This window comes from Chelonia mydas, chromosome 27, assembly GCF_015237465.2.
Source record: "Chelonia mydas isolate rCheMyd1 chromosome 27, rCheMyd1.pri.v2, whole genome shotgun sequence".
Classification (NCBI taxonomy): Eukaryota; Metazoa; Chordata; order Testudines; family Cheloniidae; genus Chelonia; species Chelonia mydas.
Genome location: NC_057860.1, coordinates 4,149,289 through 4,176,519, shown reverse-complemented (window position 1 = coordinate 4,176,519; position 27,231 = coordinate 4,149,289). Strand labels below are relative to the sequence as shown.

The 27,231-nt window shown below is 45.4% G+C and overlaps 1 protein-coding gene across 3 annotated transcripts in view; it reads left to right on the top strand.

The window, feature by feature from the left end:
* ASIC2 (acid sensing ion channel subunit 2) overlaps positions 1-27,231 on the top strand; it is a 1,285,436-nt gene that overhangs the window by 1,047,397 nt on the left and 210,808 nt on the right. For all 3 annotated transcript variants that reach the window (XM_043536829.1, XM_043536830.1, XM_037887013.2), the window contains exon 2: positions 13,300-13,450. In XM_043536829.1, the coding sequence (XP_043392764.1) occupies positions 13,300-13,450 (151 nt within the window). The remainder of the gene's footprint in view (positions 1-13,299; positions 13,451-27,231) is intronic.

Below are 27,231 nucleotides of genomic sequence, written 5' to 3'. Positions count from 1 at the left end.
CCTCCCAATCCTTGCACCCCACTTCCTGGGAAAGGTTTGGTAAAAATCCTCACCAATTTGCATAGGTGACCACAGACCCAAACCCTTGGATCTGAGAACAATGAAAAAGCATTCAGTTTTCTTACAAGAAGACTTTTAATAGAAGTAAAGAAATCCCCTCTGTAAAATCAGGATGGTTGATACCTTACAGGGTAATTAGATTCAAAACATAGAGAATCCCTCTAGGCAAAACCTTAAGTTACAAAAAGGACACACAGACAGGAATAGTCATTCTATTCAGCACAGTTCTTTTCTCAGCCATTTAAAGAAATCATAATCTAACACATACCTAGCTAGATTACTTACTAAAGTTCTAAGACTCCATTCCGGGTCTATCCCCGGCAAAAGCAGCATACAGACAGACACAGACCCTTTGTTTCTCTCCCTCCTCCCAGCTTTTGAAAGTATCTTGTCTCCTCATTGGTCATTTTGGTCAGGTGCCAGCGAGGTTACCTTTAGCTTCTTAACCCTTTACAGGTGAGAGGATTTTTCCTCTGGCCAGGAGGGATTTTAAAGGGGTTTACCCTTTCCTTTATATTTATGACAGAGTTGATGGAAGAGAAGATCCTACTATTGGAGATGCGGGTGGAGACTCTAGTTGAGTTTAGAAGGGGGTTCAAGTGGATGATGGAGCAAAGACATGAGGAGGCTGAAGGGAAAAGCTCAGACTTGCAGATGGAAGCCGGACCGAAGAACTCTGAGGGGATACTGCTGGGTGAGGAAAGTGGACAGTGGAAGCATGTGACTAAGAGAACCAGGCAGAGGAAAAGACAGGGCAGTGAAGGAGAAATAGAGCTCAGGAACAGGTTTGGGGAGTTGGAAAATGAAGAAGGGGCTCAGCAGGTGGTCACTGAAGATGAGAAGGCAAGGAAAAAGAGAAGAGCAGATAGTCCTATTGGAAGAGGGCAAGAGTCAATGGAGATAACACCAAATATGAGCCCCAGGAGGATACGGGATGGGTTGCAGAGGATTGCAAGGGACAATAGGAATTGAGAAGACTTGCAGCCAGAGGAAACAGGAGATATACTGGAGAATTGCACCATCGCCAGCAAAAGGCAGGTCTACGTGACTGGGGATTCCTTACTGAGAAGAATAGACAGGCCTGTAACAAGAGCTGATCCAGAGAACAGAAGGGTGTGCTGTCTGCCGGGTGCTAAGATACGGGATGTGGACCTGAGGCTGAAGAAGATCCTAAAGGGAGCGGGAAAGAATCCACTGATTATCCTTCATGTGGGAACAAATGATACGGCTAGATTCTCGCTGGAAAGTATCAAGGGAGACTATGCCAGGCTGGGGAAGACGCTAAAGGAAATCGAGGCTCAGGTGATCTTCAGAGGGATTCTGCCTGTTCCTAGAGAAGGGCAACCAAGTTGTGACAAGATTATAATGCTCAACAGATGGCTCAGGCAGTGGTGCTATAAGGAGGGCTTTGGGATGTCTGGCCACTGGGAAGCATTCATAGACAGAGGACTGTTCTCTCGGGATGGACTTCACCTGAGTAAGGAGGGACTTCTAGGATGGAGGATGGCACAACTGATCAAGAGAGCTTTAAACTACGAATTCAGGGGAGATGGTTGGGAGATGTCCAGGTAATCTCCACACCAGTTATTCTCTTTGAGAGGGAAGAAAACGAAGTAAGAAAGGATACAGCCGTGGGTAGGAGAATGGACATAAGGCAGAAGGGCAGTATACATACCAATCTAATAGGTAATATTGGTGGTAGAATGTCTGTTGCCAATTGGGTAAAGAATGTGAGTGAAGCCAAACTGCAAAAATTAAGATGTTTGTACACTAATGCGAGGAACCTAGGTAACAAAATGGAGGAACTAGAGCTACTGGTGCAGGAAGTGAAACCAGATATTCTAGGGATAACAGAAACATGGTGGAATAGTCGTCATGACTTGAGTACAGGTATTGAAGGGTATGTGCTGTTTAGGAAAGACAGAAATAAAGGCAAAGGTGGTGGAGTAGCATTGTCTATCAATGAGGTAGACTGTGAAGAAATAAGAAGTGATGGAATGGATAAGACAGAATCCGTCTGGGCAAAAATCACATTGGGGGAGAAAACTACTAGCCTCTCCCCTGGGATAGTGCTTGGGGTGTGCTATAGACTGCCAGGATCCGATGTGGATATGGATAGAGACCTCTTTAATGTTTTTAAAGAAATAAATACTAATGGGAATTGTGTGACCATGGGAGGCTTTAACTTCCCAGATATAGACTGGAGGATGAGTGCTAGTAATAATAATAGGGCTCAGATTTTCCTGGATGCGATAGCTGATGGATTCCTTCACCAAATAGTTGCTGGGCCAACAAGAAAGGATGCCATTTTAGTTTTGGTTTTGGTGAGCAGCGAGCACCTCATAGAAGAAATGATTGTAGAGGAAAACCTTGGTTTGAGCGATCATGAGCTAAGGCAGTTCAAACTAAATGGAAGGATAAACAAAAATAGATCTGTGACTCGGGTTTTTGATTTCAAAAATGCTAACTTTAAAAAATTAAGGAAATTAGTTAGGGAAGTGGATTGGACTGACAAACTTGTGGATCTAAAGGTGAAGGAGGCCTGGAATTACTTAAAGTCAAAGTTGCAGTAACTATCAGAAGCCTGCATCCCAAGAAAGGGGAAAAAATTCATAGGCAGGAGTTGTAGACCAAGCTGGATGAGGAAGTATCTCAGAATGCATCCGATGAAGTGAGCTGTAGCTCATGAAAGCTTATGCTCAAATAAATGTGTTAGTCTCTAAGGTGCCACAAGTCCTCCTTTTCTTTTTGCGGATACAGACTAACACAGTTGCTACTCTGAAACCTATCTCAGAGAGGTGATTAAAAAAAAGCAGAAAGCCTACAAGGAGTGGAAGATGGGAAGGATTAGCAAGGAAAGCTATCTTACTGAGGTCAGAATATGTAGGGATAAAGTGAGAGAGGCCAAAAGTCAAGTAGAATTGGACCTTGCAAAGGGAATTAAAAGCAATAGTAAAAGGTTCTATAGCCATATAAATAAGAAGAAAACAAAGAAAGAAGAAGTGGGACCGCTAAACACTGAGGATGGAGTGGAGGTTAAGGATAATTTAGGCATGGCCCAATATCTAAACAAATACTTTTCCTCAGTCTTTAATGAGGCTAATGAGGAGCTTAGGGATAATGGTAGGACGACAAATGGGAATGAGGATATGGAGGTAGATATTACCACATCCGAGGTAGAAGCCAATCTTGAACAGCTTAATGGGACTAAATCGGGGGGCCTGGATAATCTTTAACCAAGAATATTAAAGGAACTGGAACATGAAATTGCAAGCCCATTAGCAAGAATTTTTAGTCAATCTGTAAACTAAGGGGTTGTACTGTATGACTGGAGAATTGCTAATATAGGTCCTATTTTTAAAAGAGGTAAAAAAAGTGATCCAGGTAACTACAGGCCTGTTAGTTTGACATCTGTAATATGCAAGGTCTTGGAAAAAATTTTGAAGGAGAAAGTAGTTAAGGACATTGAGGTCAATGGTAAATGGGACAAAATACAACATGGTTTTACAAACGGTAGATCATGGCAAACCAACCTGATCTCCTTCTTTGAGAAGGTAACAGATTTTTTAGACAAAGGAAATGCAGTGGATCTAATTTACCTCAATTTCAGTAAGGCATTTGATACGGTTCCACATGGAGAATTATTAGCTAAATTGGAAAAGATGGGGATCAATGTGAAAATTGAAAGGTGGATAAGGAACTGGTTTAAAGGGGAGACTACAGCGGGTCACACTCAAAGGTGAACTGTCAGACTGGAAGGAGGTTACTAGTGGAGTTCGTCAGGGATCGGTTTTGGGACCAATCTTATTTAATCTTTTTATTACTGACCTTGGCACAAAAAGCAAGGAATGTGCTAATAAAGTTTGCGGATGACACAAAGCGGGGAGGTATTGCCAATACAGAGAAGGACCGGGATATCATTACAGGAAGAGCTGGATGACCTTGTAAACTGGAGTAATAGTAATAGGATGAAATTTAATAGTGAGAAGTGCAAGGTCATGCATTTAGGGATTAATAACAAGAATTTTAGTTATAAGCTGGGGACGCATCAATTAGAAGTAACGGAGGAGGAAAAGGACCTCGGAGTAATTGGTTGATCACAGGATGACTATGAGCCGCCAATGTGATATGACCGTGAAAAAAGCTAATGCGGTCTTGGGATGCATCAGGAGAGGTATTTCCAGTAGAGATAAGGAGGTGTTAGCACCGTTATACAAGGCACTGGTGAGACCTCACCTGGAATACTGTGTGCAGTTCTGGTCTCCCATGTTTAAGAAGGATGAATTCAAACTGGAACAGGTACAGAGAAGGACTACTAGGATGATCCGAGGAATGGAAAATCTGTCTTATGAAAAGAGACTCAAGGAGCTTGGCTTGTTTAGCCTAACTAAAAGAAGGCTGAGAGGAAATCTGATTGCTATCTGTAAATATATCAGAGGGATAAATACCATGGAGGGAGAAGAATTATTTAAACTCAGTACCAATGTGGACACAAGAACAAATGGATATAAAGTGGCCATCAGGAAGTTTAGACTTGAAATTAGACGAAGGCTTCTAACCATTAGAGGAGTGAAGTTCTGGAACAGCCTTCCAAGGGAAGCAGTGGGGTCAAAAGACATATCTGGCTTTAAGACAAAGCTTGATAAGTTTATGGAGGAGATGATATGATGGGATAGCCTAATTTTGGCAATTAATTGATCTTCGACTACTAGCGGTAGATATGCCCAATGGCCTGTGATGGGATGTTAGATGGGGTGGGATCTGAGTTACTGCAGAGAATTCTTTCCTGGGTATCTGGCTGGTGAATCTTGTCCACATGCTCAGGGTTTAGCTGATCACCATATTTGGGGTCAGGAAGGAATTTTCCCCCAGGGCAGATTGGCAGAGACCCTGGGGGTTTTTTGCCTTCCTCTGCAGCATGGGGCACGGGTCACTTGCTGGAGGATTCTCTGCACCTTGAAGTCATTAAACCATGATTTGAGGACTTCAGTAGCTCAGGCATAAGTTAGGGGTTTGTTACAGGAGTTGGTGGGTGAGATTCTGTGGCCTGCGTTGTGCAGGAGGTCGGACTAGACAATCATAATGGTCCCTTCGGACCTTAAAGACTATGATTCTATGATAACATTTTGTCTTCTAGGTGGACTCCCTTCCACATTTTTTGTATGGGTTTTAAAAAGTTATTTACAGACTTCTGCTTTTACTATAATTTTTCTATATACTAAAACCATAATTGATTATCAGGCAACATCTCTGTCCCATATAGACTTGTTATAAACGGTAAAGTACCTTTTATTCTATTATTCTGATCGGGTTTAATCATGTCTTGAATATGAAGCTGGTTTGGAATATTGGTTTGGTTTGACATTCAGCAGGATCTATATCTTTCTCTCTAGGCACTAGAAATAATTGTGTTTTGAGTCATAAATTGCAGCATCTTGGAGACATCTATAACCTGCATTTTAATTTCACTGAACACACATTTTTTTCCTCTAGGCACCAAGTAAGAAGGGTCATTGTGTTACTTAAATACCATTTCACAAATTTAGAGCATGTTTGTCTTTGGACTTTAACATGGATTTTCAGATGAGCTGTCAGAAGTGATCCATCACTGAAAAATTTGGCATTTTATAGATGTCTTTCAGGGTACGTGTTTGTCGTTTTCCTGGTCTGCACTTGTCTTTTGTTGTTGTTGTTGTTGTTGTTTGTTTAAAGTTAAAAGTACCACTGCCACACTCAGGAAGATGTTAGCAAAAACATACCCCCTTTCTCCGAAAAATCCCCTTCAAACAAACCCAGATTAAATCATCTCTTTTAGGGTTCCGTGTACTCTGACCATTGCTCAGCATAATGTCAGAGTGTAAGGAACCCAGTATGAAAAGGAGAGATTCCACTGAAAACTATCCTCCAAACCATCATTCAGAAGACAGACAGGAAATGCAGGAAGACTGCAGCTCTGTTCCATGTGTAGTTACTCGAGGGTATATAGATTTTAGTGTGCCTAGATTTGGCAATGGTTCTTTAACTGCTATTATAAATAAAGGTTGATCGCTTCTTGGACAGTTTGTAGGGAAGTGATGGCCTCACCAGTTAAGTTTGTGGATAGAGACTCAAGCCCCGTGTTCTGTTCAGGTTCCTATGCTGCCCTCACGGCTGTAGTATCTGAATGCCTTCCAGTCCTGCAGTAAGCAACGTGACTGACCTCAGTCACGTGTGGTCCATTCTCTCCCCCAGCCTCTGCCCGGGGGAGAATTGTCTGTGCAGTGCTATATTTTGTTTTGGCAGAATTTTACTCTATGCCCACGCTGCTCTGTGTGTCTGTTGGTGAAGGCGGTGGGAAGAAGTGCCCTGCACACTCGGAGAGGGGGGTGGGGAAGTCTGGGATGGTCCTTAGCGTCTGTGGGAGTTATTCCACAGTCTCAGACTGGCCCCTGAGTCTTTATTTTAGACCAGGGGTGGGGAACCCGAGGGCCAAATGCGGCCCACTGCTTCATTTCATCCGGCCCATGGTAAGTCTCCTCGCTGCGGGCCAGAAGCTTTGACCCTCAGCTACCCCGCAATGGGGCTGGAGCCGCAAACACGCAGCTCGCCCCGCTGCAGGGGGAAGCTGGGGTTGCCAGGCTGTTAAAAGTCCAGTTGGCTCTGTGCAGCTCCCGGAAGCCACCATCATGTCCCTGTGGCCCCTAGGAGCAAGGGTGATCAGGGAAGCTCCGCTCGCTGCCCCCGCCCCCAGTGCCGGCTCCATAGCTCCCATTGGCCGGGAACCACAGCTAATGGGAGCTGCGAGGATGGCCCCTATGGGTGTGGGCAGTGCGCATTGTGCAGAATCCCCTGGCCCCTCCTCCTAGGAGCAGGACATGGCAGCTGCTTCTGGGAGCAGCGTGGAGCCAGGGCAGGCAGGGCCTTAGCCCTACCGTGCCACTGACCAGGAGCTGCCTGAGATAAGCGCCGCCCGACTAGAGCCCACACCCTGAACCTCCTGCCCCAGGTTGGAACCCCCTCCTTCACCCTAACTCCCTCCCAGACACTGCACCCCCACCCGCATCTCAACCCCCTGCCCCAGCCCTGAGCCCCATCCTGCACCCAAACTCCCTCCCAGAGCCCACACCACAAACCACCTTCCGCACCCCAACCCCCTGCCCCAGACTGGATCCCCCTCTTGCACCCCAACCTCCTGCCTGAGCCCCACCCCAGATCCCACACCCCCAGCCAGACCCCTCACCCCCTCCCACACCCCAACCCCCTGACCCAGCCCAGAGCCCCCTCCTTCACCCTGAACCCCTCATTTCTGGCCCCATCCCAGAGCCTAGGGGAAGGCCTGAGCCTCTGCGCCCCCCACGGGGCTGTGTGGCCCGTGACTGATTTTTTCTGTGGGTCAGTGGCCCCTGATAGAAAAAAGGTTCCTCACCCCTGTTTTAGACCTACCTGGCCAGTCTCGGGGCTTCCCAGCCCAGGCCATACTCAGGCAAGGTCTGCAGGTTGTATAGCCCAGTTGCCAAACAAGCCTCACTTCTCCAGGCTCTGCTGGACCTGCGTGAAGCACTGTAATGGAAGCAGGATAGTGGAGTTTCTTCCTCAGCATAGGACATGGTGCTGTCAGTGTAGAGAGTTCCCCCTGGGTACCCCAAAGAGCTGGTACGGACCATCACAAAATCCAGCAGTTATTCCACTCTAGGTGATGACATTAACTGTTGTGCCAGCTAACAGGGCTCACAGCATGGCCAACCTCTGTGTTAATTGTTGTTGGCACATTAGAGTTGAACTTAAACTTGATGTGTGTGTTTTTAAGGACAGGAGTGGCAGGGGTAGGGGTTGTGTTCTCTGTAGGGCCTGTGGAGCCGTGAGAGAGTTGGCATATATTCTCTTAGTGGGAGGTGGGCGGGGGGAAGGGTGTATTACCAGAATGGGCTTGTAGAGAGGTGGGCAGTGTGGTCCTATTCTGGGGAAGTGAGGTGAGGTCATATTCTCTGGTTGCTGCATAATGAGGTATGGGTGGGGTTGTATTCTCTGGTTGATGCACAGGGTGGTAGACAGCGGGGCTGCTGCATAGTGAGATGGGGTGGGGGCGGTGCATAAGGAATTAGGGCGTTAGAAAGGGGGCAGATTCATATTCTCTGGTTCATGCACAGGGAGATAAGTGGCGGGGTTAAATTCTCGGGTTGGTGCATAGAGGGGTTGGGGGTGGGATTGTATTCTCTGGTTGGTGCATAGGGAGGTGGGGGCAGGGTCATATTCTCTGGTTGGTGCATAAGAAGGTAGCGGGCGGGATCGTATTCTCTGGTTGGTGTATAGGGAGGTAGGGGGCGGGATTGTATTCTCTGGTTGGTGCATAAGGAGGTTGGGAGGTAGTTTATCTTTGAAAACTCATGGCGATCAGGGGAGGTCCTGGGGACGACTGGAAAAAGGCTAATGTAGTGCCCATCTTTAAAAAAGGGAACAAGAAGGATCCTGGGAACTACAGGCCAGTCAGCCTCACCTCAGTCCCTGGAAAAATCATGGAGCAGGTCCTCAAGGAATCAATTCTGAAGCACTTAGAGGAGAGGAAAGTGATCAGGAACAGTCAGCATGGATTCACCAAGGGCAAGTCATGCCTGACTAATCTAATTGCCTTCTATGACAAGATAACTGGCTCTGTGGATGAGGAGACAGCGGTGGACGTGTTGTTCCTTGACTTTAGCAAAGCTTTTGACACGGTATCCCACAGTATTCTTGCCAGCAAGTTAAAGAAGTACAGGCTAGATGAATGGACTATAAGGTAGATAGAAAGTTGGCTAGATTGTCGGGCTCAACGGGTAGTGATCAATGGCTCCATGTCTAGTTGGCAGCCGGTATCAAGTGGAGTGCCCCAAAGGTCGGTCCTGGGGCCGGTTTTGTTCAATATCTTCATAAATGATCTGGAGGATGGTATGGATTGCATCCTCAGCAAGTTTGCAGATGACACTAAACTGGGAGGAGAGGTAGATATGCTGGAGGGTAGGGATAGGATACAGAGGGCCCTAGACAAATTAGAGGATTGGGCCAAAAGAAATCTGATGATGTTCAACCAGGACAAGTGCAGAGTCCTGCACTTAGGACGGAAGAACCAATGCACCGCTGCAGACTAGGGACTGAATGGCTAGGCAGCAGTTCTGCAGAGAAGGACCTAGGGGTGACAGTGGACAAGAAGCTGGATATGAGTCAACAGTGTGCCCTTGTTGCCAAGAAGGCCAATGGCATTTTGGGATGTAAAGTAGGGGCATTGCCAGCAGATCGAGGGATGTGATCGTTCCCCTCTATTCAACATTGGTGAGGCCTCATCTGGAGTACTGTGTCCAGTTTGGCGCCTCACACTACAGGAAGGATGTGGAAAAATTGGAAAATGTCTAGCGGAGGGCAACAAAAATGATTAGGGGACTGGGACACGTGACTTATGAGGAGAGGCTGAGGGAACTGGGCACCAACAAGATGATATGACCCCGCCCCCTCATAGAATAAAGGATATCACAGGCAGAGAGCTTAGAGGAGTGAATGTAAATACCAAAGATCAATGGTTGTTGACAGTGGTGCCCTCCTGAGTGATGCCCAGCATTGTACTAAACCCATTGGTGCATGTTGTGGGAGCTGACCCCACTTCTCTGTGATAAAAAATTGCCAATAAAGTTAAATGGTAGAGTGTACAAAATTGTAACTTGACCCATCGTAATCTATGGAACAGAGACTAGGCCAGACACAAAAAAAGAAATCAGTGTGCTTTCCACCACGGGAATGAAGATGTTGAGGGGGTCAAATGGTTGGACGCTCAGTGATAGCGAACCAGATGAAATTTTGAGGGGCCCAATGTGGGTTGCCCTAATTGAAGACATGTTGAGAGAGGGTAGGCTACCAGCGGAGACCTGAGAGTTATATTGGTAGGATGACCCTTGCAATGATCATGGATGGAAGATGACCAAGGATGTCATAAATATAAAGGGAAGGGTAACCAATTTTCTGTATACAGTGCTATAAAATCCCTCCTGGCCAGAGGCAAAACCCTTTCACCTGTAAAGGGTTAAGAAGCTAAGGTAACCTTGCTGGCACCTGACCCAAAATGACCAAAGAGGGGACAAGATACTTTCAGATCTGGAGGCGGGGGGGAACAAAGCGTTTGTCTGTCTGTGAGATGCTTTTGCCTGGAACAGATCAGAAATGCAAGCCTTACAACTCCTGTTAAGTTAGTAAAAGTAATCTAGCTAGAAAATGTGTTAGATTTTCTTTTGTTTAATGGCTGATAAAATAAGCTGTGCTGGAGGGAATGTATATTCCTGTTTTTGTGTCTTTTTGTAACTTAAGGTTTTGCCTAGAGGGATTCTCTATGTTTTGAATCTGATTACCCTGTGACGTATTTACCATCCTGATTTTACAGAGGTGTTTCTTTTACTTTTCTTTAATTAAAATTCTTCTTTTAAGATCCTGATTGCTTTTTCATTGTTCTTAAGATCCAAGGGTTTGGGTCTGTGTTCACCTATGCAAATTGGTGAGGATTTTCATCAAGCCCTTCCCAGGAAAGGGGGTGTAGGGCTTGGGGGGATATTTTAGAGGGGAAGACGTCTCCAAGTGGGCTCTTTCCCTGTTCTTTATTTAACATGCTTGGTGGTGGCAGCATAGGGTTCATGGACAAGGCAAAGTTTGTACCTTGGGGAAGTTTTTAACCTAAGCTGGTAAGAATAAGCTTAGGGGATCTTTCATGCAGGTCCCCACATCTGTACCCTAGAGTTCAGAGTGTAGAAGGAACCTTGACAAAGGGTCAGGTCAAAGACTAGTACATGGACTGGATATTAGCAGACGTTAAAGAGACCAATTTGCAGGACAGTCAGGTGTACAGTTATGAGTTTTGGAAGAAAGCTATACAATTTGCTGCTCCTGAATAGGGAAGTGGCAAGAAAGAGTAACCAATAGACTGTCTGTAGTGTAGACGTGACCTCAGTCCTTGTTCATTAAATAGAATATTCTGCTGCCTTTAATATAAACCTTCCTGATTTCCTATGATTTGCATTAATATAGGTTTTCTTCTTGCTTCATGTTAAACCATGCTAATTAGAAAATGTCACCTCTGTATGTAGAACATCTCTGGATAAACCTAGACCAAGTCACTAGTTGGTTAAGATTAACCTTCTAGATCTGGAGAGTTTAATCGGTTGGTCACATATTAAAGAGAGATTTTCACTTTGGAGGAAAGAAATTTTAAAAGGACATTTTTGCAAATGCTTTATTTTTTCTGTGCTCCCTTTGCTCTATTGGATAGCTCCATTGGAATACACTCTTTTGTCCCTTCCCAGCATTCTCTTTTCACTTGTTCCTGCAGTGATGGGTCATAGTTGCATTGGGCATGTAGAAATGATCAGATTATTTGTTGGACATAAATTAGCAGATGAATCTGGCCTTTGTTTAGGTTTATGAATCATTTGTGTGATAATTTGATCCCAGCGAACGCACTTGTTGTTTGTGAGTATTTGCTGCATCATTAAATGGAATCACAATTAGCTTGTCGTTTGTTCATGTGATCTGTTTGCTATGATTGGTTGTTATGAATGAAGAGTAAACTGCTCTCTGATTGGAGGACTGGAGCTTTTGAAATTGGAAAACTCTGAATAGTGAGTAGCAAATGTTGCATTTTCCAGTACTGATGTTCAGATGAATACTCATCACTGCTAAAAATATATGTTGTTTTGGGGATTTACAAATGTTTTCAAGAATAACCCAGCAGCCAGGTGAGTCCGCGTGGGCACAGTGTTGCCAAGTCTCATGATTTTGTTGTGAGACTTATGGTATTTGGTGGGGGGAAGGGGGAGAGGGTAGAGTCCCAACTGCTGAAATCTTGTGACTGTATAAGAATCTTGGCTTTTTTTTCACAGTGTGTTTTTGGCCCTCATGGCTGCAAATAAGCCCTTAAAGCCATGACCTCTAAATATTCCAGCCCCAGAAGGCAAATAGAACCCGATATTTATTACGTTTTTAATCTTGTGATTTTTTTAAGCCAATCTTGTGATGTTTGGGGACTTGATTCATGGTTTTTGATTCTTGGGGCTGGCAATGCTGCAAACCTCAAATAATATGTTTCCCACAAGGGACAGTGGAGCAAACTTGCCATGCTTCCTAGTGAAAATATTTGAGTGTGGCTTCCTGTTATTTCTCTATTGACATTACAAGCAACTGAATGCAAATCATTGTGTTCAAGTGTTTGCCTCCACCCCAAGATCTAAATGGAAAAGGGGTGATTCATGAGGTGTAGACTAAACCACTGATTAAACAAAGATGGGGGAAATCTTGAAAACTTCCTGTGACTGGAGGAAGCCATCCCCTTGTTATTGCTGTGGCCTTAAATGGTAGGATTAACAGTGTGTTACATCTTTGTATCGATATAGAGTGTGTTGAGACAGCAGAGCTTTAATTCTGTTGTGTTCATTGGCAAAGGAGCTGTGTGTGTGAACGGGTCCCAGGCGTGCGATGTTTGGCTTAGCTTGAATGAATCCTTGTTGAGTAAGAATCCAGCAGAAAGCTGGCTCAGGGCCAAGAAACAACTGTCATGTGCAGACCGCCAAGTGTTGAATGCAGAACAGTTCTCTTTGCTTTCAAAGAGAATTAGTCTAGCCTGCCAAATTCTCCACTCTCGAACAGTAGCGTGTCTGCCTTGAAAGGTCTTTTATTTCTGAGTCATGGGGGTGGGTGGGGAGATGGAAAGAAACAACAAGAAGCATGTTAAATGAAAGCATGTATTTCACAGGCTGTAGGATAAGGGGGAAGCTGGCAGCTAGATTCACCTGAGTCCTCTTGGAGTAAACGGGGTTCCAACACAGCCATTTGTATTCTTTTGCATTTAGGGCAAGCGGGTCCACTTCTAAATGTGCAGTAGTGAAAGCCCAGCAGCATCTGGCTGTGCTGCTGTGACATCTTGGATGAAACGGGACTTACATTATAGTTCAACATGTACTCAAGCTTTGCAAGTGTATCTATTTCTTAGAGCGCTGACATGGTGTGAGTCAGAGGAACTATTTCCAAAAACATTTGTTCATTCCTTTAAAACGCTGTTTGTTCTCACCCTACTCCTTTTTTTCCCCCTGTAAAGAGGAACACACTTAACATACTAAATTATTAAACCAGATTAGATCTGGTTTCAGCTGTTTCCTCTGGAGCTCTGCCACACTTACATTTTTCATGTCTCTGCAGCCGCGGTTGGGTTGGGAAGAGGTGTGTTACATGGAGCTCTCTCTTTTCTCTCTCTCGAAGGTGTTTACAAAATATGGGAAATGTTACATGTTTAACTCAGGAGAAGAAGGGCGGCCCCTGCTTACCACGGTCAAAGGTGGGACAGGCAATGGATTGGAGATCATGCTGGACATACAGCAGGATGAATATTTACCAATATGGGGAGAAACAGGTAAGACCCAATGTTCACTTTTTTTCTCTCTCTATCTGAGGATGTGCCTTGGTTGCAAACACGCTGTAGTAGTTTTGACATGTTCTGTGGGAAGCCGGTTCTCCCGAGCTAAGCTTAAACTTAAAAGTTCTTGAGCTCTGCAGGGAACTTGCAGCCTTTGCAAAAACAGGTCAAGTTTCAAAGTTAGCTTGACCACCTCAAACTCAAGGACACAAGCGAGTGAAGTGGTTCTTGATGAAGACGAGGCTGCCAGCCTGGAAGCATTCCCCACCTGCTTGGTCGTCTCCAAGCTGCTCCATTACCCCGTAGTCACAGCTACGTTTCAAAGCCAGCTCATGTGTTTGACCTCTGCATCAGGTTCCGGGTGACTACAGTGGGATTTTAGAATCTAAATTAGACATCTTGACAAGGGGAAGAGCTGGCTGTGAATCCATGTCACCTTCCTGATGGATACCCAGAATTCTCCAGGTGGTCCCCACACTCTCATTCTTTTAAAAATTCTGGGTATCATGTCACTGACTTATTTGCCGCCTTGACTTACTTGGGCGAAGCCTCACAGTGCTACGTGATTCAATTACTATACAAATCCAGGGCGGCACTCTCTTCAGCCTTAATTTGGTGATCTGAGATTGTAGACTAAGACTATCCAAGAACTAAGGACCATCCCAAACCTCATCACATTCCCCCACTAGAAGTGCAAGGTACATTTTTTGACCTGCTGTCTCTAACATAAACCCATAGCAACATGTATATTAAACACACACACACTCTCTCTCTCTGTCTTCCAAAACAAGACACTCCACTCCACATGCTTCTCCCTCTGGGGAGAGGATGAGAGAACAAAATACACCTTCCTATGTATTTGTACAGCACCTGATACAATGAGGCCTGATTGGCCCCTCTGGACGCTACCAAGATATAAATATTAATTGTGGTGATTAACTGTTGCTGTTCCCATGGAAACACTGAACTTGGATCTCAGCAGGTAATTGAAGAAGTTGATGATTTCCAGACATTGGCATTAAAATGTAAATGTATTTGGAATTAAATCGACGCTGCATAGTGGGATCTAGCAAAGCTTTCCTTTTCTTATGGAGAGCTTTGCCATTGACCTTCAATACACGCAGAACGTAGTAATGAACTTAAAACCCCAGAAGCTTGAGTCTTTGCCGCTCCCGATGCTTGGGTTATTATTGTCGTCTGTTGTAAGTAGTAGTAGATCGGTTAACTGGAAAGAAAAGTGAATGGAAGGAGGTGAGGGGGGCAGGACAGTGGGGGGCAGGACAGTGGGGAAGAGGGTAAGGGGGCAAGTGTGTATTGTAGTTCCCTCTTGCCAGCAGATGGAGATGTTTCCAGCAGTACCATCCCCTCAATATCCGGGGCTTTGTGGACAAGGCCGGTGGAGAGATCAGTACCCTTTCCAGCTGCGAAAAAAATATTTCAAAACTCCAGAGAAACCCTTCTAGGACTGGGACACCTTGCTTGTGTGCTGACCCCTGCTGCTCTCACAGCACTTGGGCTGTCTGCCTTCCCATCTGCTGGGCTTTAAAGGAAGGGGAGAGTCCCAGCTCTGGAGGGGCAGAGGGAGATGCCAAGGGAATGAGCTCTGGGCCGAGGCAGCCTGCTTTGGCCAGGGAGACAGCCTTTTGGGTGTGTTTGAATTAAGTAACCGTTCCCTGAGGGAAGGGTGTGAAAGAGACATGGGAATGGCTTCCTGGGGAAGTGAGGGATCTCACTGGCTATCATACCCCGTTGCCCCTCTTTTTTCTGACCCCGGGCCTGGATCTGTCTCGCCGCCCCAGCAAGCTGAAGACTCAAGTCTGCTGTTCACAGGTACAGCTATGCAGCAGCCAGGGTGTCGTGTGCAGCTCGTGTAGATGTATCCGAGCTAGCTCGCTGGCTAGATATAGCGGTGAGGACGCAATGGTGCGTTCGTCAGCCTGGGCTGCACAAGCCGGCCTGACCCCCCCGGGTATGTCCCAGTGTCACTGCCCTTCCCTTCCTTCTCCTGCCCTTGCCTGCCATGGCCACCCCCAGCCTGTCACAGCCTCCAAGCGCCCTTCAGTTAAATCCCACAACCTCTGCAAGCCCCACTAAAACCAAATCCTTTTCAGGTATCAGGCTCTGTGGGCTCCCAGGGGGCTCTGGCCCGGGATGGGCTGCTACAGGCATCTGTAATTTTCAGCATCCCCAGACCAGGCAGGGGCAGCAGCTGCTGTGCAATCGGGATGGCGATGGGCTTCCTGTAAGCAGAGTGAGAGGGCCTGTATGGGCTAAGTAGGCTGCTGTCCTTCCTGCAGGGAACTCCCATCAGAGACGGTGTTAAGTCAACCGAGCTCCCGCACTGGGTGTCTCTCTCTCTGCCAAGAGGCTAAGTCCATAAGTGGGTCAAGAAGCAGCTAAATGTGTGTTGCTGGGGCTGGGAAGGGGAAAAAGCTGCTTCTGGCTACCCCATTAGATGGGGCTGGCTGGAGCCTTAGCCCTGGTCTATGCTACAAACATCTGTCAGTATAACTACGTGGCTGACGGGTGTGGAAAATCCACGCCCCTGCGCAATGAGGTTACGCTGACCAAACTCCTGGTGTAGACAGCGCTCCGGCGACAGGAGGGCTTCTCCCACTGACCTTGCTCCTGCCTCTCGGGGAGGTGGAGAACCTAAACCAAAGGGTGTGCTTCTCCCGTCAGCATAGGTTGCATCTTCACTAACCGCCAGAGCAGTGCCAGTGCACCAGTGCCGTAGGTCTAGACAAGCCCTCAGCCGAGCAGCTCAGCCACTTTAATCAGCCGCTTGCTAACCCTACAAAGAAAGGCTTGACTGTTTTTCCTAGTTGTCCGCTCCAGTGAGATGCAGTGGGGACGGCTCCTTTGTATTATGTAAATCTTCCAGCCCCCTCCCAACAGAACCAGCTGCGCACTCTCCAAACTCACAGCACAAGTGTCAGGAGGCTGCAGGACTGAGCCGGGCCTGCTTTCCAGGACGTGACACCAGGCCTGGCTTTCCCTCCACTCCACATTCTGCCATCTGGTTCTCTCCATCTCCTTCCAGAGGCTGGGACAGACGGGCCCATCAGTGCTCTTCAGAGAGTCCCCAGCACATGACTCAGTCCAAGTAATTCCTCAAATGAATGCCGTGAGACAGCTTACAACCCTCAGACACACACGTGTGACTCCTGGCTCTGTGGGGCTGGGGGTATGTAACTTACTGAGCCGTGTGTGGGGCAGGCAGGGTTCCCAGCCCTCCAGGATTGTCCTGGAGTCTCCAGTAATTAAAGAATGAATGAAATCTCCAGGAATTCATCCAACCAAAGTTGGCAGCCCTAGGGATAGGCCTCACCGATCTACCAAGGATGTGAGTCTGTTACAATCTCTTCTGCATGTGCTGACATGCTCCCGAGGTCCCTGGTTCAGCCCCAGGTATTGGCTGATGGTGATTGTCACGTAAATAAGAATTTGTCTGCAGTTCAGACAGCTGTGGGCCTAAAATACTCATGCTGCACGTTGTTGGTCCACAGGAGGTCTGGATCAGGAGGGCAGAATTTGGCCTTGTGATTTTTACCACCCTAAAACTCCAGAGTGTCAGTGCTGCCTTTATCCTTTAGTGCAGTCTCCTGGGTGTCAGAGTAACAGCCGTGTTAGTCTGTATTCGCAAAAAGAAAAGGAGTACTTGTGGCACCTTAGAGACTAACCAATTTATTTGAGCATAAGCTTTCGTGAGCTACAGCTCACTTCATCGGATGCTCACGAAAGCTTATGCTCAAATAAAATGGTTAGTCTCTAAGGTGCCACAAGTACTCCTTTTCTTTCTCCTGGGTGTTTCGCTCTCAGCCAGGAGTTAGCGATGCTGTAGTAGTGTTTTCCCCTCCTCTTGCCTCATGAAAAGATTTGACACTTGCACTTGGAAGCTGGAACCTGCTGCTGGCTCAGTGCCTCTAGATTTCTGCATTTTGAAGCTTTTCTTTGCAAAGCCAGTAGTCAAGGCGCAGAAGGAAAATATTGGTCCCTGCCTGGGGATAACGCTGCTCTGAGGGCTCCAGACGCCATGTCACAGCTTCGCCTGCTTTGTAAAACAAAAGATTATTTAATTGTGATTGACCTGGCAAACAAAATGAAGCATGTGGACAGTCTCAAAAGGGCTTTGCTGAACACCCGTTAATATCTTTGGAAGCTGAAATACCTTGGCTAATGAGTCACTTGTGTCAGAAAAACATACCTTTGGTTTCAGTCTTGTCCGTAACCGTAAGATCATTATGGGGACACACTGTTAAATCCACATACAGTGAGCTCCTTATTCCATAATAGAAAGTGGACACAGTTTTGCTTCATTCTGGATTTTCCAGTGACAGGAATAGGCATATGGAACATGCCCAGATTGTCATGAAATGAAGCAGTATGGACAGCCCCTACCATTAAAAAATCACAAGTCAGGCCCCTGGCCTCCCCCTCCCTCCCCCCCCCCCCCCCCCCCGAGGTCACAAGATTGTCTTATAAATCATGCACTTTTTAAAAACAATACTGTAACCAAGTTAGTTTGCTGGCCAGGTCTGTGTGTGGCACCTCCACTGAGCAGACATGCCAAACCCGCAAAAAAAATGCAGAAATTGGGCTTGTTTTTGGCTTAATTGTCTTGTGAGTTGCTTGTTGGCTATTTTTTTGGCTTGTTGCTTGGCTGGCTTGTAGCTTGTTGTAACTTGTTGCTTCTTCTTTTTTTTTTTTTTTTTTTGATTGGCTCCCAGCAAGCAGGGGCAAGGGGTAATGGATGGAGAGAGTCAGGGGTGCGCAGCTGGCCCCCCACAGTCCCAGACTGCATGCCAGGGGAATCTAGTCACATAGAGTATTGGGTTTCTTAGGGATTTGCTTGTTTCGACCTTGTTTTGAAACAGGATCAGCTTGATTTTTGGCCAAAGACTGAATGCAAACCACTGTAGAAACTGACAACCTTCAATTGGTGTGGGATTTTATCGTGGACTCTGATTAGGGGGCACTGGTTGGGACTGATTGTCCGATGCAGTCTGGAGCGAACCTTAATGTGAGAGATAAGCCTGCACTTTGACTGGAAAAGGCATTGCTGTAATTTGCTGGCATGATGCCATTGGGACAGGTCAGGTAGCTCTGCGGGAGGACGTTCTAATCCCCTCAAAGATAGACGGGATAATTCCAGGCCAGGTAACAGGTATAGCAAGTAATGACAGACCAGACTGCGCTATGGAGCCAGCTGGTGGGAGCCTGGGAAAGCATGATGTGCTTCAGAAAAAGGAGTTAGGTGGGTCTGGGTAGCTAATTTAGCAACAGACTCTCCGATTCTAAAGCACAGCACTAAATGAGAGGGGTTTCCCTTTGTTCTAGAGAGGAGGGGAGAATAAATGAGAACACTGAGAAACGAAGCTCTGCCCCACCTATCAAAATGGGCCCAGATAGACGCCCAGACACTCTCCAGCAGATTTTGACACACAGGTTTATGGAAATGCAGATGCGACATCTTGCATTCCAGCTAGAATTGAGATAGATGTGGCTGTAGAGACTCCTTCTTGCTGCCGCGCGCCTACTTGATTCCCGAGAGGGATGACGTAGTGGGTCAGGTGAAATCTGAGCAAGACAGAGAGATCCTGTCTTACTGCAAAACAAAATGGGCATGTTAACTATCTGGCTAATTCCGCATGGTTCAAACAATAGACCAGGGGAACCCATCGTTGCTTTGTGTTCTTGCTGCAGATTTTGCAAGTACTACATCTAATGAGATAGGAGACATCTTGATGTAGAGAAGCTCCCAGCCAGGGATTAGCCAGGCTGTACTCGTTGCGATGGAGAGCCGCTGTAATCTGCATTGACTGGGCTGCCAGAAAGTTGTTAGGTTCCACCGCAGCAAAGCATGCCTGGCTATACCAATGGCATTTCCTTCCAAAGGGAGGTAGTGGGATCCCGGGTTGGCATGGAGCTTGTGTTTACATAGGTTGTTCTGTTGATTAGAAGGAAGGATGTGTCTTTTTCACAAGGGAGAGCAGTGTCACCAAGTCAGGGGACTGGCTGGGTGTGTGTGTGTAGCACATCCACAGACAGCACCTAAAGGGTGTGGCTGCTCCAGGAGGAGATGATCCAGATTCAGGAATTAACCCTGACAGGAAGATCAGAGGGGGAGCATTTCCTGCCTGGCAGAAAGTTAATGGGCTTGGAGTCATCAGCATCAGCTGCCTCTGCACCTTCTTAGAGTATTCAATGCAAGTCCTGCACTTACTGAGCTTGTGCCTGGGTTGTCATTCCAAGGGCTCTGCCTGCAGGTGCTAACCCCCCAAAGAAGGAGACCATAAGGACATGCAACAATAAATCTAGAATTGTTTTTATTTGGCTTCTGTATTTTGCACCTTTTGGGATTTTCCAGCATTTATCTATAATCACGAGGACCAGAAACTTACTTGTTTAAAAAAACCTGAAAGCTGTGATTCCGAGCTATTCATATGACTCCAGGCTTAAAGAAAAGCACGCAATACCGTGAGAAATTTACAAGAATTGACAACACTGCCTGAAGGTAAAATCAGATTGAGGCACTAAAGCGAGGGGGAAATCCCTTTCCTAAGAACTTTAGAGGAACCAGTGGACACCGAGTAACCTAGCAGGAAGTCACAACTGATTGGGGGGAATCTTTCATGTATGTGCAAACAAATGATTGCAAAATACCGTCTGTGATCATTTTATTTTGCTTTGTCATGGACGTGACAGAAATCCAATCATATATATGAAAAGAGACTCTAAATGATGGCGTGAGTATTTGATTGGAAAAGGAATCTATTCCTGGTTAATTTTACTGCATTGGCCTGTTGCCGTTCAATATCGACCTTACACCAACAGCGCAAGTAGGAAATCATTCTGACCACAGTGTTGTAAATAAGAAACACAGCCCAAGAGAAGCGTGTGTTTTGAGAGCTCATTCTTTATCTTTCCCTGTTTGCTGTAGACGATGTTGATCAGGTGGTTCCGCTTGGTTTACACACGGATCTCTGGCATTTCAGGTGTGCGTTTGCAGAGATGGATCTGATTAGAACATGATTTCCACCCCTTGAAACTTTTAATGTCAGACTCTGAGTGCCGTGGCGAGCTGGAGGTGGTAAGGGGGATAATTCTGGATCAGCCGCCGGCCTCAAAATTCCTCTTGCAAAGTTTACCGATGCTGGTATAAATTCAGAGCATTTCCATGGGCACTTTCATTTTCTTGCCCTCAAGGATTTTGCCCTAGGCAAGGTAGAATTAAAACTCTGTGTGTGTGCTGTGGAGATGTGTATGAGATGCGGTCAGTGCTGCAGTGGAACGTACTGTCGCTAAATATTCCATAGCAATAATGTCAACATTTAGCATTGAGCTCAGAGCTAAGGCTGACTTGCCCTCTTGTTCCTAAGTATCCTAAGACATGCGGTCTTGGTCTTTCTATCCATGCAGCCCCGGTGCTCAACACACACATGCTATGGGACCATCAACTCCTAACCACTCCTAACCTCCTAACCAGGTGCACTGGCTATTCACTTGGAATTTACTTTGGCATATCAGTGTAATTAGTGGGTGTTCTTAATAAATTCAGGCATCTTTGATTACTGAATTCAGGGTGGCATGTGATACATGTAGTATCACAGGGCCATCACGAAAGAATGACTATCCATTTACACCAGTGTTAATTTGACTGGCTTCATTACCTTCACCGGAGTTACTCCAGATGGGCACCAGTGTAATTGACAGCAAAATGTGGCCCTCTGGTGTTCACTGTGGAGGTTCAGGGACAAAACAACATCTGGCTTGTGCTCCAGTATGATTCATACACTGCCGAGCTCCATTACAAAAGGAAAACTTACAAGCAGTGCAGTGACCATGTGTATTTGTAAATATGAAATGTCAGGGGAGCTGACCTAGGCAAAGAACCACTGATCTGGAGCAGCATGTCTCAAAAAGGGATCAGCAACAGGTGTCCTGTTGTGGTTCAGACCTTCAGACTGTCATGACTGACCCCTTTGCCAGAAGGCTGGGATGATTTAGTTGGGGATTGGTCCTGCTTTGAGCAGGGGGTTGGACTAGATGCCCTCCTGAGGTCCCTTCCAACCCTGATATTCTATGATATTCTGTGATTCTAAGGAGGAAATTAATAGAGCCAGATGCTCCGTGAAGTACACTAGGGACTTAGTTATTGCTATTTATTATATACAGAAGGTGGTCAGATACTATGGTGACGGGCGGCAGTATAATTCTTGATGCTCTGTCTACGCTGCATACCTTACCACTGCACAGCTGTGCCGCTGAAAGGTGTCCCGTGTAGATGCTCTTTGCCGGCAGGAGAGAGCTCTCCTGGTGGCAAAATAAAACCACCCCCCAATGAGTGGTGGTAGTTTTGTCAAAGGGATAGCATCTCCTGCTAACAAAGCACCGTCCACACTGGCGCTTTTCATCGGTAAAACTTTTGTCGATCAAGGAGGTATTTTTTTCACTGACAAAAGTGCAGTGTAGACATAGCCTGAGATAGGTGGGCAGATAGATGTATGTGGGGATAGGTGGATGGATGGAAGATGTGTATGGGGATAAATGAATGGATGGACATGTATGGGAGTACATAGATCATACCTTCTCCTCCCTACCATAATTAGAGCATCACAAATTTAGTGATCACTGTGGCCAGTGGCAATGAAGGCTGTCCAGTAGTTCCGATCTCCCCAAGTCCATCCCACATCTTATAAGTCGAGCACATGGGGCAGTGCCAATCAATGCTTTGCCTGTGGCAGTGAACAACTAGCTGCAAATGGCAGGGTTTTCCCAGGGCATGGGGATGAGAGCTGACCTGGACTGTAGAGAGAATTTTGACAATGGACTGAAATCTAAAAAGTGAAATAGATTTGTGTCATTTCTCTGTTGGCTCTCATGCTTTAGCATAGGTGGACTTAGGCCATGTCTACATTACGGGAGCTACACTCCTGTTCACTGTATCTGTTTCATCCTAACCATTCAGTGTAGACCAAACCAGAAACACTCCTCAACTTCAGGAGGAGTTATTGCTTCCCATTCTTTGCCAATCTTTCATATCAATTTTTTTTCACGGAGAAAGAACATGTTTTGTCATTACATTTATTTATTTGCATAAAGAAACAAATGAAAAATACAAAAAGGTGAATGACTTAAAGCTTGTTTATGATACCAAATAACGCACACTTCACAGGCTAGCCAATACAATTAGGCAGTTATGCAACTTTACAACAAAGCTGCAAGCCCAGACAATACAAAATCAGACAATATTACACAAACACAGCATGTTAGGGCAGGTGTAACAATGGTAATTGAGAAAAAGACATACACAAATAGGCCAAGAAAAGAAAGGAAGAAGGGGACTGGGGGACAGGGAGAGGTCAGGTGGAATGTATCATGAAATGGGTCTAAATTTCCCCGAATTTGTTTAATTGCACTGTACATCGATAAGCTATTCTTTCTTTCACTGCTAACTCAGACAACTCGAATGAGAGAGAATAAATAAATCACACTACTAAAGGCATTGGGGACTGTTACATACTAGGGGAGGGACTCCCATGGGATTTTGGCAACAATTGCATTTCTTTTTGCTTTCATTTATCCTCTGATTGCTGGGGCACCAAGGAATTAATTTTCCAGTTGTTATAGAACATTTTCTGTGTACAAGCGGTGGTGATAGAATGTAGATGTGAGAGGACATATGAGAGAGCTGAGAAGTCACAGAAAGTGATCACAAACAGAACTGGTGGTGTAAAAAGGAAAATTGGTGGGGACCAATGTCAACTGAATAGGGCCATAGGAAATGTGCTTTTTACGGAATGCTCCATCCTCCCTGTTGAGGGTAAGGGCCCAGCTAAGGGGACACATATCCTGGACACTGTGTAGAATCAAGCACGTGGATTTATTACGCACAGCGCTGGCAGAGTGTCACCTTGCTTATTAGGCTCAGAGACACTGCCAAACAATTGATTACAGTGGATTATATGGATTTTCCATGGGCGGAGGCAAATGATGGGGTAGGTAGTCCCAAGCCCCTGGATAGGTTTAGCAGCAAGACAAGATAAGCACAGTAGCCAATGGTCAAAGATTACATAATGTCTCCGCCCATGGTTTTAGGTTAACAAGTAACATACCATTAGTACATTAAACAATGTATAAAGTTTGTTAGTATAAAATATATCTGTTGAATTCTGATTTGGCGTCCATAGGAATGAAGTAGCTCCTCTGATTGTGCAACAGGTACATACCTGGGGGTTAAAGCAGAAAACCAGTGAAAAGTATATGGCAATAGACAGTGTCTTTCAAACTGCTCATTTGTGCTTCCAAAGGCAGATACTGGTATCTGGGGAGGGGAGGAGGATGCCATATCTCATACTGACATGCTTGAACCTCTTCCATAAACTCAAGGTTGGTGTGTGGAGGAGCATGGCTACCTCCTCTGCCAGAGGAGAAGACACAAACATAATGGGCTTCTTTCATTCCTTTGGTCTGTTTGCAGCTTTAGATTAGAGCACCAATTATTGCTCCCCACCTGGCATTTTTCTGACCAAGCTTATCTTAGTAAAAAACAAGGTTGTCTTTTGTTTGTTCTGCTTCTCTTAGCTAATATTGTTCATTGTTTACTGGGCCTCTTGACCAAACTCTGGTCTTTGGGCCTATAAGAAAAGCTGACACTGCCTATATCAGGTTTTTACATAATACAGCACATGGATTTAAGCCCTTCACTGGAGATGAATGCATGGCTGGGCAGGTGGTGTCAACAGAAGGGCTTTGGCTTTCTCAACCATGGACACTCTTCTGGGAAGGGGGACTCTGGGAAGAGATGGGGTCCACCTGAACAAGAAGGGGACGAGTATCTTTGTACATCAACTCACCATCCTAGTGAGGAGGGCTTTAAACTAGGTTCAAAGGGGGGAGCAGGTGACAAAAGTCCCCAGGGGGTTCAATATTGGGGAGGAACATGGGGAATTATAGTAGGGTCATAGGAGCAACCAGAGAGAAATCAGGGGGGAATCTGCTCAATATCTTAGATGTCTTTACACAAATGAAAGGGAATAAACAGGATAAAATGGAAGTCTTGGTACATACGCTAAATTATGATTTAATTAGTATTACAGAGACTTGGTAGGATAAATCTCATGACTGCAACATTGGAAGAGAGGGGTATTGCTTGTTCAGGAGGGACAGACAGGGAAAAAATGCAATTAATGTTGCCTTATACATCAAGAATATATAGATCTCCAGAAGGAGGGGAGAGGCAGACCAGTTGAAAGTCCAGTATTTACAATATGTTCTTGGAATCTATTGGGAACAACTTTTTGTTTCAGAAAGTAGAGGAAGTAATGAGGGAGGCAGCCATTTTAGACTTGATTCTGACCAGCAGGGAGAAATTTGCTGTGAATCAGAATGGTGGGGGGCAATATGGGTAAAAGTGATCATGAAATGAGAAATTTCATGATTCTAAGGAAAATAAGGAGTGAGAGCAGCAGAATAGAGACAATGGACTTCAAAAAAGCCAACTTTAAAAAACTCAGAGAATTGGTAGGTAAGGTCTCATGGGAACAAAATCTAAGAGATAAAGTAGTTCAGGAGAGCTGGCAGTTTCTCAAGGAGACAATATAAAACACAACAACTGCAAACTATTCTGATGGGAAGGAAAGATAGGAAAAACAGTAAGAGGCCCATGTGGCTCTATTAGGAGTTCTTTAACAACCTGAAAAATCTAAAGTGGAAACATGGACATTTGCTAAGGAGGAATACAAAAAAATAGCACAGGTGTATAGGGACAAACTCGGAAAAGCTAAGATACAAAATGAGATACACCTAGCAAAAGACATAAAGGCAATGAGAAGAGGTTCTTTAAATACATTAAGAGCAAGAGAAAGAAAAAGTAAAGTTTGGGTCCACTATTTAGTGGGGAAGGAGAGCTAATGACATCAAAAAAGCTGAGATGTTTAATGCCTATTTTGCTTCAATCTTCACTAAAAAGGTTAATGATGACCAAATAGTCAGTACAATTAATATTAACATGGAGGCAGGAAGACAAGCCAAAATAGGAAAGAACAGATTAAAGATTATTTAGTTAAATTAGATGTATTCAAGTCAACAGGGCCTAATGAAATTCATCCTAGTATACTTAAGGAAGTAGCTGAAGTAATCTCAGAACCATTAGCAATTATATTCAAGAACTGATTGAGGATGGGTGAGGTCCCAGAGGACTGGAGAAGAGCAAACATAGCAACTATCTTTAAAAAGGTGAACCAAGAGGATCCAGGGAATTATAGACGAGTCAGCCAAATTTTGATACCTGGAAAGATAAATTATTAAACAATCAGTTTGTAAATTGATAGAGGAGAGTGGGATTATAAGAAATAGCCAGCCTGGATTTGTCAAGAGCAAATCATGCAAAATCAATATAAGTTCCTTCTTTGACTGCATTATTGGCCTGGTGAATAGGGGGAAGGAGTAGAAATGATGTATCTTGATTTTGGTAAAGCTTTTACAGAGTTGCATATAACATTCTCATATGGAAACTAGAGAAATGTGATCTAGATAAAATTACTGTAAGGTGGGTGCACAACTGCTTCACAGACCGTTCTCAAAGTGTAGTTATCAATGGTTTGCTGTCAAACTGGGAGGGTGGAGCTAGTGGAGATCCACAGGGGTCAGTCCTTGGTCTGATATTATTCAATAGTTTCATTAATGACTTGGTAACGGAATGTACTCCTTTAAAAATTAAAAATTCTGTGCGCAATATTTTAAAACTTCTGCACAAGTGGGCATATTTTATTTCTCAAAAAAACACAATATAATCATGTTGGTTTCAATTATTTTGGTAATTTATTTCAAAATACCTGTCAGCAAGTATGTCTGTAACAATACAGACAACAAAAAAGGTTCCAGAAATGGTTTTCTTAGGCAAATAAATTCCTTAGTAGGCATATTAATACAGAATTTTGAGTAACATTTCATTTAAACTACAAAAAGAAAAGGAGTACTTGTGGCACCTTAGAGACTAAAAAATTTATTTGAGCATAAGCTTTCGTGAGCTACAGCTCACTGTAGCTCACGAAAGCTTATGCTCAAATAAATTGGTTAGTCTCTAAGGTGCCACAAGTACTCCTTTTCTTTTTGCGAATACAGACTAACACGGCTGTTACTCTGAAACCTGTCATTTAAACTACAATGCAGAAATGTATTTCCCGCACCTTTCAGAAGCTGTGCAAAGTCTTGGGGGCATCAGGGGTAATGGAGGAGCTGAGGTAGAGGGAAGTAATTGCTCTGAAGGAGCCTGGGAGTGAATCTGCAGGGGTGTTGGGTGTTGATGGGAGAAGTATGGAACAGATTTTTTTTGTGCGGGGGAGGGATTCTTAGAGAGTTGGGGAGCCTCCCCCATGCTGACCCTCGCTGACCCCTAGCCTCTCCCATTCAGTCAGGCACATCTGCTCCATCCCCATGTGTCCCTGCACCCCCACTCTCCATTCAGCCAGGCATATATGCACATGTCCCCATGTGACCTTGCACCCCCACTCCCTCCTCCCACCATTCCCCTGCACCCTTACTCACTATTCAGCCAGGCATAGTTGACACTGCCCCCATCTGTCTCTGCACCCCCATGTGTCCCTGCATCCCCACTCAGCCACTCTCACTCCCCTCATCCCCATGTGGCCCTGCACTCCCCCCGCTCCTGTCCCCACATAGCTCTGCACTCCCATTCAGCCCCTGGCTCAATGTTATCACTCCACTAGCTCCTAGGCCCCTGCTCCAGTCTGTCCCCCCTTCACTAGGCCTTC